Here is a 14,050-nt window from a genome sequence, read left to right as displayed (position 1 = left end):
TTTAAGGGATTATATGATTGACTACAGGGCGACTTTAAGAGATTAAAATGTATTATTTACTCTTAGGGTTGGATTATATGGGAAATAACGGAAATAAATAGGAATAAACTGGAAATTTGCCAATAACAGGAAACTTTATAGTTATAAAAAAACATCTTGCAGTTTCAATCTTGGTTAATACAACCAGATTAAATGCAAAAAATGCAACCCTGCACATTCCTCAACCACATGCACACAGCCCACAACCTACTGCAGGGCTATACGCTGATTTCACGCAGCCGCCATTTTGAAATCGAAAGTGAGGCTCCGGTGGGAAGAACCCCGGAAGTAAAGATAAACAACAATGCCTTGAATTACCAACCTGAAGCTGCTGCCACGATTTACACTATTGGATGTTACTATTCAATATAGGATATATATATAGTTCATTCCTGCTTCTTTTTTTACATTCTGAATTATATATTAAAAAAATATTTTATTTATAAATGAATTTCACTGTATATAGTCTAAAGTATGCAAGAAATGTATGTACATTTTTAGAATTGACACAACATCATTAAACACAACAATACGCCATCGCATTCACGACTCTCCTGTGATTAAAGGCGACACTTCCGGTTTTCTTCCCACCGGAGCCTCGCTTTCGATTTCAAAATAACGGCTGCGTGAAAACAGCGTATTGAGGCCACACCTCCTGCATGCACTGTGCATTCCTCCATCATGGGGCCTCATTTATAAAATATGCATACACACCGTTTTAACATAGGGTGTGCGTACACACATTTTACAAACGAGGCCCCATGATTCTAAAATCCACTACAACGTTCGTTATATTAAAAAGGACTTTGATGTGGAAAAAATACTTAGCGCCATCAGGTTCTAAGAAGATGTACACACTTCTCCTTCCAGCAAAGAGTCGGAGTACTGCAGGTATTTGGAAATCCAAGCAATTCTTGCTGCTCGCCATTCTCAGGAAAACCATTTTGATGGTGACTGGTGCTCTTTTATATGTTAATGACATTAATTAGGGGGTGTTTACAAGGCGGAGATCTGAAACCATTCAGCTGCGCACAATTTCAAGATAATTTGCGATTTATAGATTTCAAATATGGAAATGGTGACTGGTGCTCTTTTATATGTTAATGACATTAATTAGGGGGTGTTTACAAGGCGGAGATCTGAAACCATTCAGCTGCGCACAATTTCAAGATAATTTGCGATTTATAGATTTCAAATATGGAAGATCACACGTTCTCTGAATCACACATACGCACATTGGAGAAATGATAGTAAGATCAAATGTAGGACAACATGCAACATTTTATAAATGAGGCCCCTGGTCACTCTGGAATAAAAAATAAAAAAACAGTTTTCTCTAGATTAACTAGAGAGTTTCCATAAATTTTCTGCACCTTTGCAACCCTATTTACAGTTCATAGTCTCCTGACTCAGACACAACATGGATGCAAAAAGGTATTTATACTGTATGTTGCCACTGTTGACCATGCTATATGTTGAGTTTTTAACCAGAGCTCAGCATTGCCAGAGCCTGCACTCTCATTATTCCTCTGATTCCATCATTTATGCCTTACGTCACAGCAGGGTGACGCTGACTGAAGACTGGGACAGAGTTCTGGAAGGGTTCCAGCCCTTGAGACAAGAGGAGGAGGAAAGGAAAGAAGTAGTGCAGCCGCAGAGAGCAACACATGGACAGACAAATCCATAATGTGCATAATTAAGAATTAGTTAAAGAAGACATGGAAGTTGCGATAGTCTTTTCTTCCCTATTGTGATGTATACCCAAATGAAACAGGGGTGAAAATGTAGGGCAGGACTTTATTTTGTCCATCCGGAATTTATTGTATTGTTGGATGGTTGTGGTTAGCTATTGGTCGATCTCATGTGAGTGACAGGTTGACCCGCCCTCGCTCACTTCATCAGAGTAGACAAGAGAAACATGCTGCTGAAACCAAGGTGAACTTATTCCGATTAAAGATTACAGGGCACATGCATTAAAAAAAAATAGTGTGCACAGATAAATCATTTATAATAAACTCTGCAATATTCCATATAAGAAATAAGATTTGTCCATTTTGATTTAATGGTGAAATCAGCAACAGTGCTACACCAGTGACCTTTCCGAGCAGTCTATGATTAGACATTCTTTATTGCTTTCTTTATACATAAGCTGGGATGTAGTACTTAAAGGGATAGTTCAACCAAAAATGAAATTCTGTCATAATTTACTCACGCTCAAGCTGTTCCAAACCTGTATGAATTTCTTTCTTCTGATGAACACAAAAGGAAACACTTTGAAGAATATGGGTAACCAAAAAGTTGATTGGCACCATTGACTTCCATAGTATGGGAAAAAGAAATACTATAGAAGTCAATGAAGCCCATCAACCGTTTGGTTACCAAAATTCATAAAAATATCTTCTTTATCTACAGAATTTTCATTTTTGGGTGAACTATCCCTTTAAACCACCTAAATGTTATTTTACCCAGATAGTTGCTGAATAAAATCTAAATTTATAATGCACAAGGCGGCACAACGAGAGATTTGACTTGATTGTTTTACGGTGTTTGATGAAGGTCAATATTTATGAAAAGAGTTGTGAAAAAAAATGCACAGTCACAGACATTCCTATCCGGATGGCACTGGATTTCTTAATAAGGGAACCCTACATGTTCCATTCAGCATAATATGATCACAGGATTCGTTTAATATTGTATTTATTGCATTTCAGCCTGTCAGGTGAGCTTGTCCTGTACGCAGGGCGTTTGAGAGGAGCTCACGCTGTGCAGACACCTCAGATGTCTGCAGGTCACTGCAACGTTAATTAGAGACTAGACCGCCAAGAAACCTCTATAAATAAAGGCAAGAGAGGGAATTCTCCATCTCTTCTCCATTATCCAACCCTGCTGTGAGTGTGTGTGTTTCGTCAGGGTACAGATCTGTGTATGTGTGCGCAGCCCCTCTGCTGTAATAAGCAATGTCTTAACAAGACCTACACTTCCTACACGTTTTTGCCTCATTTAAAGGTTAAATATTAAATGACAGAAAATAGTTCGCTGTCACACATGCCTCAACGATGTCCTGTTAAGTTGGGCTCTCAGACACATGTCAACTCTTTGGCTGAAACTTATGACACACCTCCATTATTCATGGTGATACACACAAGGCAATTTTACCAACCCTGACTGAACAGTTCTTGAGGTTTCAATTGCCTGGTGGGTGTCATTTTCAATTACAAGCAGGAAGTGCCATGAATCTCCAGCCAAATGATTTTATTGATATTCTGTGTGCTGATGTAGCATTCAATTTGTTACTTGTGGGACAGTGAGGAGCTCCATAATGACAGTTGCAACTCAAGGAATTGCCATGGTCTGCACGTAAAATGCAAACTTATTTGTTATTCACTATTTCATTGGAATTTTTTTTTTTTTTTTGGGCTATAATTCAGCAATATCAACAGCACGATTTTGTGATGTTGCTTTTATACAACACCTTAGTAAATAAGAAGTTAAAGCGACACTATGTAACTTTTCAACCTTCATAATATATTTCCAAGATCCTTGTGATGGTACATCGACTTACAATAGGTTGAATGACACGTCTGCCATAGCCTGACAGGGTCTGTATCGCTTTTACTGGCACTATGTAACTTCGGTGTTCGGGTAGTAACAAGAGCACAAAAAGAACTACAAAATTCGACTGCTTTACGGCATACGTCACTTCCCCCACCACTTCCTCAAATTTGGACGTGAGAGGCCAACATAGACAGTATAAGAAATGGACAGAGTCATCTCATTGGAACTCAATTGAGGCAAGTGAAGCCCATTTTCAGCGATTTTTTAGGACTTCCGTTCCTGACGCGCAGACTCAAACTGAGCTTCACGACGTAGATGTGACGTGAGCAACCCGTCTGTCTTCTAGTGGCTGTGGCATGAGAAATCTGAATCATTCCCTTCCGAATCTTGCAGAGACGGAGAGCGTGAGTAGGAGGTATCCATGAGCTAGGAGCAGGAGAAACTTTTGCTAGGTATTCTGATTAATTATTTTGTCATTTTGCCTCCACATCCCCCCGATTGCCCGCGAGCTTCTCCTCCCGTCAATACGGTAATCTCTCTACTGTGCGACAGAGAGTCATGTGGTTATGACGCAATCGTTAGCCTACTTTTACAAAAACTGTTTTTACGGGGCCATAACGTAAGCTACAAGGTAATGGGGCATTTTATACATTGTCGTGTTTCTTTAGAAATAAATAATGGACAAATGGAGTCTTTAAACGCCTCAGATGTAAAGTTATTCGCTGTCAAAGTGACGCCAAAATGAATGGGAGTCAATGGGATGCTAACAGCAGGTGAAGTTCTGCTACAAGATGGTGGCACGCGGCCGGCTTCAACTTCCGGTCGACTTCCTTCCCGCTTGGAGGCCAACCAGCGTTTGTTTTCGGCTTTCGTGCGCATGTTTTTGTCATGGGGGTTGTTTACACCTGGCCACTTCATGCATTTTCTCAGATCGGATATCTATCCGATCGTGAAAAGTCCAGGTTTAAATGCCCTCCGAAACGCATTTGAGACGGATTTGAATCCGATCCCTCAAACCACTTCAGGAGGAGATCTGAGACGCATTCCAGACGAAACTGGACAAGTGTAAATGCATATGGTTGTTGAAACCACATATGCAAATTGTACTCCTCCCAAAAATGCTAAAAATAAATAAATAAAAAAATCGTGTGAGAGCGTTGTATAGGCTATTATGTTATATCCAGATATGACGACGCGCTGGAACACGCATCACCGCAGATGAGCAACTGCATCAAGCCAACGTGTAAACTATCGCAAATCAAAGTGAAAGTAAGTCGCAGACGCTTATCACACAATCTTCATCATTAAAAGTAAAGAAACGAAATGATCTTACCAGGGCTGTTACTGCTCTCTCTTATTGCGGTCTTTGATTTTGACATTTTAGCTGATGATCTATAAAATGCAGCTCATATCTCGGTGACGTGCACTCCATTAAATCTGCATATAGCGCGAGAATTGAAGATCGAATTTAAATCCGTTTCGCAAAAATACATTTATGTGACCAGGTGTAAATGGAATCATTTTGATAAATCAGATAGCTATGCCTCACGAATTAGTTTGCCAGCTGAACTCAGGTGTTGTGAGGTGTATTTATCACGTAGTCCTGAGTCCTGATATCAGACAACGCTGTTGACGTTGATTCCTGCGATTATCATGAGAACAGATTTCAATATCTAATAAATAAGCCTAACGTAGAGGTTGTAAATAGTGTAAACGAGCACAATTTGCAAACTATTATGATAAATTGCAATAATCATGTCTAATGACATCATAACGGCCAATGTTATGAAATAATGCGACGTACATTTAACTTAATTGATGTTATCTGGCATTTTGTAATGTTTACATTCCAATAAAAACAACACAAATTAAATTATACAGTAGGCCTAGACTATAGACTATTTACTTGTGATTTAGCTGCAATCATGTAAAAATGTTATAATATAATTTACGACAGTGCAAGTATTCCACAGCGACTCTAGGGGTCGCTGTTTGACAAAAACACAATTTCTACTTAGTGTGGCTTTAACATTAAATAACTTAGACCTACATTTAATAATAATAATAATAACATTTGCATCTCACACAGTTGTTGCGTTTCGTTCCCGAATGAATAAGTGTTATTGAACAAAACAGTTGAGTGAATCATTCAGTGACTCACTCATAAAAACACGCTGCGTCCCTGTTTGCCTACTTATATTATACCTTAAAAGTATTTGAGCCCTAAAAGTACATTTTCTCTGAGAGGAAAAAGTAGATACATTTGAGTGTATAGCAGAAGAGTAGGCAAGATTCGGGACATACTATCACATCATAAAATAGCGCTCTGTGGATTTGCACAATCTTTTTAAAAATGATCTTGCATGCAGCTTTTAAGAAAATTTACACTTTCCTTATAAAGCCCAAGTTTGGTGATGCTAGTGGCAAAGAAATTACACACTGCAGCTTTAAGACACAAGTACAGCAACCTAGAAACCTACAGAAACTGGACGAGCAGAAATTACCAAATAACCTTTAACCCCCAGTCCCTTCAGTTCAGTGAACATCAGCTGACACTATTTCAGCATGGTCTAGGCTGTGATCCTTACAGAGCCCTGGAGAAACTGAGCCACACAAATTGCTCTATACACTGACTGAATGACTTTTCTAGAACTGAGCAATGCACTCTGGGCAAGTGTACCCTTGACTCTAGATGAAATGCATTGGGATGGTCTTATGGCAAAAGCAAAATGGATTTCTCATAAATCTTGCATTTTCATCCCATGTGATCTAACAGAATGGTCAGACCCTATCAAGAACCATCCATGCCATGATCTCAGTCAATAAATGTCATAACTTCCCCCACCCTGAAAGAAAGGAATCTTCTAAAAATAAAACTAAGGGTCCTTAGAAACTAGAGTTTTATGTGGCTCAGTAAGTGCAAATACTGTCTGTGACAGCCACAAATCAAACCTCCAGCCATGACAATAATTCTCCAGTACACATAAACACATACTGGCCGAATGAAAAATATATCAGCTGTATATATTCCGCATAGAGGAATTACTTCTGTGTTGATGCCTGTGGTTTTATTGCCTGAATGCATTAGTGTGTAACTGTATGCTAATCAAACCTCCATTTGCTCAACCTACAGTGTATTTTGTGGGTGAATGCACAATTCTCACAACAGAGATCAATTATGCTGCAGCTTTACAAACATTTCACTCTCTTTATTGCACTGCCTCAAACCATTACACAGTGATACGGCCACTTTGATTGGCTATTGATAGCCTGTTTTCCTGTTCCTGCCCCAAACTTGTTCTCGTCACAGCTGAGTTCACTGAAGGTGCCTATGATTCTATGAGATCCTTAAGTTTAGATGTGTCCTTAAGTTTAGTCTAAGATTTGTTGTTACCTGAAAATACTCCTCAATATGTATCTTTTCTTACCATATATATATATATATCTCAGTACAAATCTTGGGCATCAATAGAAGACGGTTCTTCTAGGAAAGTCTCAAGAATATGTAAATTAGAATATCTCTTCAGTAATGAATGCAAAAAAAATGCACTCAGGCAAAACAGTTAACGCTAATCAACACATCTCGATCTACAGCCCCCACACAATATGTCACTCCACTGGAAAATTAAAATAAGCAAAGCCCTAATTTAGTGCAGGTGGATTTAATTATATTAATTTAAAGTCATATAAGCATGCTGTAAGTGTTGCCTGCACTATAACATTTATTCCATGCTTTTTTTTTTTTTTTGCAGAAGAACTTCCTCATTAATTCTGAGCAGCCAGGAGGTCAATCGCCAGTTAACTAAATCAACCTTGTACAATAACAAAGGCGTAGATTGATGACGCAGTGAATAAGCGGAATCATGGAACTTGTCGTCATGCCGATGGATCTAATAATGTTTATGGGAAATAATGTTTATGGATGAGTGAATACATTCATGTTTTTTAACATAACTGTGGTATGAAGCAGGGCGTGATTGCTAATGAGAGACAGATATCAGCGCCACACGTGAGTCCCACGGATATATAGGAATGAGGACATTTCATTCTACCGAACTACCTGCAAGTGCTGAATTACTACTTAAACTGGTCAGTTTAGGTAACAAATTAAAATTGTGAGGTAAGGCAGCACTGTTTCACTTGGTCTACACTATCATACTAAACTGCATTTGAGTGTGTTAAAGTTATAATGTTATTCTATGTGTTAGTTTGTTGGCTGTATGAGACTAGCAGTAAGCTAGATCAACATTAGAATAACATACTGATCATATTCTAACATTTCATCATGTTGAGCTATATAAAATTGTTTCGTTTTATGTACATTTGCTCACCTGTCTAATAAAGTACATGCAAGAGCGCGTCTCTGTCAAGTCGGGAAGCTCTGTCAAGTCCAAGTTAGTCGCGGACGCGGAGCTCTCGGCACCTCGAAAACGCCGATATTGATCCTTGTTTTATTTCTCCTTTTGTCCCAAAGTCTGCTTGCCATGGTCCAAAATGTTTGAATGAAACAACAACAGCACAAAATATTTTAACTGCTAGACATTACGCAGTTGTCCACGTCTGTCGCCATGGTTACTATGGCAGTGCAAGTGGAAACCAGGGATAACGCGGATATTACGTCAATGACAGGCTGCAAGTGACAAGGGACGGGCACTATTTAAAATAGTGAATTTCTCTGAATTTACAAATTCTTGGAAACATTTAGGATAATGTAAGTACAAAATTGAAAGAAATATATAACAATGTGCAAGTGGTTTTTGGATATTTTGATACAAAATTCTTCTTACATATTGTACCTTTAACAAATTGCTTTTCTGTCTTTGCTGCTGCTGACAAGGAATGTGTTAGTGTGACGAGTCAGTTTAAAAAGAGAAAAAAATACTTTTATATCATAAATATTTATTTAAGTGGTCAAATTCTGTGACAAACAAATGTATTTCATGTTTAAAAAAAACTGACCTGTAAAATATTACAGTTCTGTGTTGCCGTGCCTTGGTGAGCAGCAGCTACAGCTGTCATGTTATTCCCCGGTCCCATGCATATTGCATTCATAGTGACCTCAATTTAGGTTTACTTGTCAACTTCGTTTTTTTTCAAGAACCGGTAAAGTAGCTAACAAGGGTCATTTATCATTTTTTCTTACAGTATGTCTGTATTGTTCTACTGAAGCATTCGCAGTGACTGAGCATAGTTACAGCGTAAAGTGGAAACACACCGGGCAAACACACCTGGAAAGAGATACTGATAATAGTTATGATGTGCAAACAAACTGAGACTCTATATCAGCGGTTTGCAGTGACATTATAAAATAACAGAGGATAGAGAAAACCTGATAGAGAAAACAGGCATCCCTGTTTAATACGATAATATTTGTGTCACATGTTATGAATGGATATGAAAGTGCGGTGCAAATTAAAATTTACATAACAGCATTTGTGTATAATACTAATGAACATATAAGCAGGACTGAGATAAGTTGTCTCACTTTTTACTCAGTAAATATTTTATATAATTATGGAAAGAATGAGTGAACACTTTCACCATTGATGTCCGCGAAAAAAAAAAAAAGTTCAGTTCACAGAATAGACCGACTAATAGTGGGGCAAGTTGTTGCACTATTTGGGGTAAGTTGTCACGGTGAACAGCCTATTAAGAGCCTACTAGCCTATTTTATTAAAATAAAATAAAATAATTCCTGCTATGGCTCAGTCTCACTGTGTCCCTATAGGACAAGCAGCTTGGAGAATTGATGGATAGGTGAAAAAAAAAAAAAGATTCCTGCCTATGGCTCAGTCTCACTGTGTCCCTACATAAGACAAGCCGTTTGGAGAATTGATGGATAGGTGAAAAAAAAAGATTTTTTTAAATGAATTCCTGCCTATGGCTCAGGCTCACTGTGTCCCTACATAGGACAAGCAGTTTTTAGAATTGATGGATAGGTGAAAAATAAATAAAATAAAATAAAATAAAATAAATGTAAAGGTAAAAGTAACCATATTTGGTCCAAAATATTGAATTGTATCAATTAATTGATTAATTAACTAATTTTATCAATGTATATTATTAAAAACATGTGACAATTTGCCCCAGGTTGACATTTATGAAAAAAATACTCTTATCCTGAGAACCTTTCAGTTTAAAAAACTACCTTCAAAAAAATGTATATTGAACTTTTAGTTTCACAAAAAAAAAATATTTTAAATTAAGGCTAAATTAAAACCAACATACTTTAAAACGAACATATAACCATGCTAGAGAAAATACACGTTGATAGGACTTTTGACTCAAAACCTCCTAGTTACTCGGATACAGCCCTTGTGACAACTAGCCCCGTTCTAATCTACTTTTAATTATATTCATTAAAAACATGAGCATGTGTAAACTGTCTGTAATTAAGTGTTACCATATTTAGCAGGACTTGTCAGACTAATCTGAGGCTATTTCAAGAGGCTGCAAATTCACCTAAACAATTCTCACAAATAAAAAAATACTTCAAAACTAACACACACAATTCAAAAGCGATAAAGAGGAAGAAGGCGAGAGACACTCGCGCAACAACCCACTCACAGCGCTCGCCCCCGGGGGAAACGCGTTCATGTGGGAGATCTCTGCGCGGCGCCGCTGTCCATGGTACTAGGTCACACGCGCGCTGCTTTTAGCTTTATTGCTGTTTAATATTCAGCCCATGCACACAGTCCCTGCTACAAGACAGTTGATACATCAGCAGTTTGCTCGTATAGACTGTTCCTCTTACTACAGATGCCTCATGGAGGTAAAGCAGTGGTGGATGACAACGCTGTTTTGGTTCATTATGGTGCGGAGCATTTTTCTCAAGGTGACTGGTGTGTCCAGTTTCTATTGTTTCAGACATAGTGGCCAGTTACAGTCTAATGGACACTATGCGTATAGTCTAATACTATCTTAAGGGCAATCTGTTCAATTAATTATAGGTTTTTACTTAGTCCCCCACATCATCCAACTGATTATCCAATGTTGCTGACAGTGCAAAAGAGGAGACCGGGGAATGTAACATTTTATTTAAACGTCTGCAACTCAGTTGATTTTTGTGCTATGCATTTCAAACTTTAATATTATGTTCCCATATGTGTCTGCTATAAATTTAGAAATCTACAAATGATTCCTAAACTCTGTAAATGAATGGCAAATACAGATTGCTGCTGTTACATTCCTCATATAGCCTAGCTACCAGATATAGTTGTAACACTAATAAAAACATGTATTTTAAATTTGGTGCATTCAATAATTGTAGTATTAAAATGTATATTAACAACTATTATTATGACATAAACATTTTGTTTTAATATAAGCCTACTGTCCCATTTTGTGCAATCTTTGTGGGTCCACTATACAGTAGTACATCAGAAAGTGTTACAACCTTCTCATTATATTTCTATTCATGTTACATCAAAATTTGTTTTGGTCCAGTAAATCCTAAACTTCTTACAACTTCCTGAGTCTTACAACTTCTATTGTCACTTCATAAGGGTCTTGGGTAACAAGAGTCCTTGTTACACGTTACATACTGTAGTAATAACTATAAATTATACATAATTACATGCGACTAACCCTAAACCAAACCCCAATCCCAACGTTATAGTAAGTACATGTAGTGTAGTTTATTCCAATTTAAACGTTGGCATTACAGTTCATCCCGTGTTACATCATTCCCATGTCTCCTGTACAGTATGGCCATATATTTACAGTGCAGTGTTCATTTAGATGAGCAGCAATGCACTAACTATACATTACAAAACATATGCAAGGAAATATCTTAAGGAGGAGCTGGGACCTGGCGTTCCCAATACAGTAGCCTATATTCAAATACGAAAATCTTGATAGAAGAAACAATGGCATCAGATTGGCTTACTGCTAGAAATCGTCCAGTCAGCAGAAACATCTTCTATCACATTACTTAAGATGATTTATACAGGGTAAGCTATAATGAGAGCCCAATTAAGTCCAAAATCTCTAGTTTCCAACAGTTTCCACTGATTAAATGGAGGTAAGTTGAATGCAGGAGGCTTCGCACAAACATAAGCACAAACGTCCCGCTTACACTTCCCAATTCAAACGACCTAAAATGAAATAAGATGTTCTTAAAATGCCCTGTGCCATCATACTACACTTACAATTCAACTCTAATTCACATCTAAATCTGCGTTCGAGCAGACAAGAAGATCCTGCTTCATTCATTTCCAATGCAGCAAAATCTCGAGGTGCCTTACGAGCATCTTTTGTGGAAAAAAAGTTGTAGCGCATACCTCAAACAAGGGTCCGATTTTATTCTTCTCCAGGTATGACTGAATTCTTGACTGCTGAACAGACGCCATGGGAATGCGTTGCATTAAACAGCAAATGGTTTAGATATGGTTAAATATAGCCAAGCATCTTCAAACGTGTGGGATTGCGGACGGATCTCTAGCGGGAAGTGAGTGGACATCCAGCGCTGCTGAGAGCTCGTCTGCTGCTCCAGCACATGCTGAAAGTAACAGGGTTTGGTCACTATCTGATGGGACTGTCCCTCCTCCGGTCTCGGCAGAGTAGCTGGCGACGGCTTCTTCTCAAAGCCAATGAAAAAGATTACACCTCAGGTCGATTTTCATTGGCTGTTCATGTCTGAGAGACCCGCCCTCGTTGTTTACACAGAGTAATTGTCATTAAACTCATATGACGCTAAACAAATATGAAACTTATATATAATGCAAAGGATTCTTGTGGGCTTATTATGCCTTATTATATCATAATCTTGTTGGCTATATATAGGCTAAATGTATCCACACTCATGTATTATATTGCTTACTTCAAGTTTCAGGAGCATACAAAACTGCATGCATTTTGCGGAAGTACATCGTTTGTGTTGTGCTACGGCTCTGCGGGACTGTTAGGATGAATAAATATATTTATCCTTCTGCTCATAAAACACCCACTATAGGCTTGTGAGATATAAGTTTAGATGGAAAGGATCTCAAGCTGTTATAGCTGTAACCTACTTTGTAATAGATAGGCTACTACAGCACTTCCTTGAAAATAAATTCCAACACAGTATTACAACAACCATAATTAAATGACCTTTCACAATAGATAATGCGTTGCAGTGAACTCTGTTGGAGAGCTACATGGCAATTTATCTGTTCAATAAAATATCTTACTCACCTGTTGAGTAATAAAAAAACGCCATCTCCGCGTCGCTTTTACAACATTTCTAATGTCAGTTCGCGCCATCTCAGAAAAGCTAAGAAAATGCCATTTATTACGAGAATTATTAAAATTCACTTTTTTCCAAGAAGCTCTGTTCGGCCTTAGAGGACGATAGACACAAGTATGCAAATTCGTGCGAAAAACCTCCTGCTAGGTCTAATGGGCCGTTTACAACTAAAAATGGAAAACTTTGTATGCATTTAACTTTTTTAAATGGGTTTCAAAGTGGACGTTTTTTTTAAAACGATATCATTATTGTGGAAAACGGTGACACCATGCACATGCGTATTACATGTTCAGTCTAAAAGCGCGTAGTGTTTCTTTAAAAAGTGACATCGCTAACAACTGGCCTGGCATGCATAATACAGCGTTTTTAATCGTTTTCGCAGATCCGCGTTAACGGGATCGTTTTGTCATCTACAGACCCTTTCCAAAAAATTAGAATATCATGGAAAAGTTTATTTATTTCCATAATTCCATTCAAAACGTTAAACTTCCATAGACTATAGATTCAGGGCCCACAACTTAAACGATTTCAAGTATTTAGTTGTTTATTTGTACATAATTTGGGCTTCCAGCTCATAAAACCCACGAAAACAGGATTTCCAAAAATTTGAATATTACATGAAATCACACAGTGATACCATGGTCATTGAACCAGGTTTTAGTTCTTTTGGCAGTGTGGGCAGGTGCAAATCCTGCTGGAAAATGAAGGAAGCATGAAGTGCTCTGAAAATGTCCTGGTAGACGGCTGCGTTGACTCTGGATTTAATAAAGCACAGTGGACCAAAGTCCTCTTTTCTGATGAGAGCAAATGTTGCATCTCATTTGGAAACCAAGGTCCCAGAGTCTGGAGGAAGAATGGAGACGCACACAATCCAAGATGCTTGAAGTCCAGTGTGAAGTTTCCACAGTCTGTGTTGGTTTGGGGAGCCATGTCAACGGCTGGTGTTGGTCCACTGTGCTGTCCACTCAACGCAGCCGTCTACCAGGACATTTTCAGAGCACTTCATGCTTCCTTCAGCAGACAAGCTTTATGGAGATGCTGACTTCATTTTCCAGCAGGATTTGCACCTGCCCACACTGCCAAAATAACCAAAACCTGGTTCAATGACCATGGTATTACTGTGTGATTTCATGTAATATTCTAATTTTTTGAAATCCTGTTTTCGTGGGTTTTATGAGCTGGGAACCCAAATTATGTACAAATAAACAACTAAATACTTGAAATCGTTTA

The 14,050-nt window shown here is 38.1% G+C and overlaps 1 protein-coding gene across 4 annotated transcripts in view; it reads right to left on the bottom strand.

Moving 5' to 3' along the window:
- The window catches only part of cUnh8orf34 (chromosome Un C8orf34 homolog), an 89,975-nt gene extending 77,145 nt beyond the window's left edge, over positions 1 to 12,830 (bottom strand). For all 4 annotated transcript variants that reach the window (XM_082183899.1, XM_082183901.1, XM_082183900.1 and 1 more), the window contains exon 1: positions 11,877 to 12,830. In XM_082183899.1, coding sequence (XP_082040025.1) covers positions 11,877 to 11,960 — 84 coding nt within the window. In that variant the 5' untranslated portion in view covers positions 11,961 to 12,830. The remainder of the gene's footprint in view (positions 1 to 11,876) is intronic.
- Between the last annotated feature and the right edge of the window lie 1,220 nt (positions 12,831 to 14,050).

This window comes from Leuciscus leuciscus (assembly GCF_965113295.1).
Source record: "Leuciscus leuciscus genome assembly, chromosome: 11".
In the NCBI taxonomy this organism is placed as follows: domain Eukaryota; kingdom Metazoa; phylum Chordata; class Actinopteri; order Cypriniformes; family Leuciscidae; genus Leuciscus; species Leuciscus leuciscus.
The sequence above is the reverse complement of the archived record's forward strand: the minus strand, read 5'-3'. Positions and strand labels throughout refer to the sequence as shown.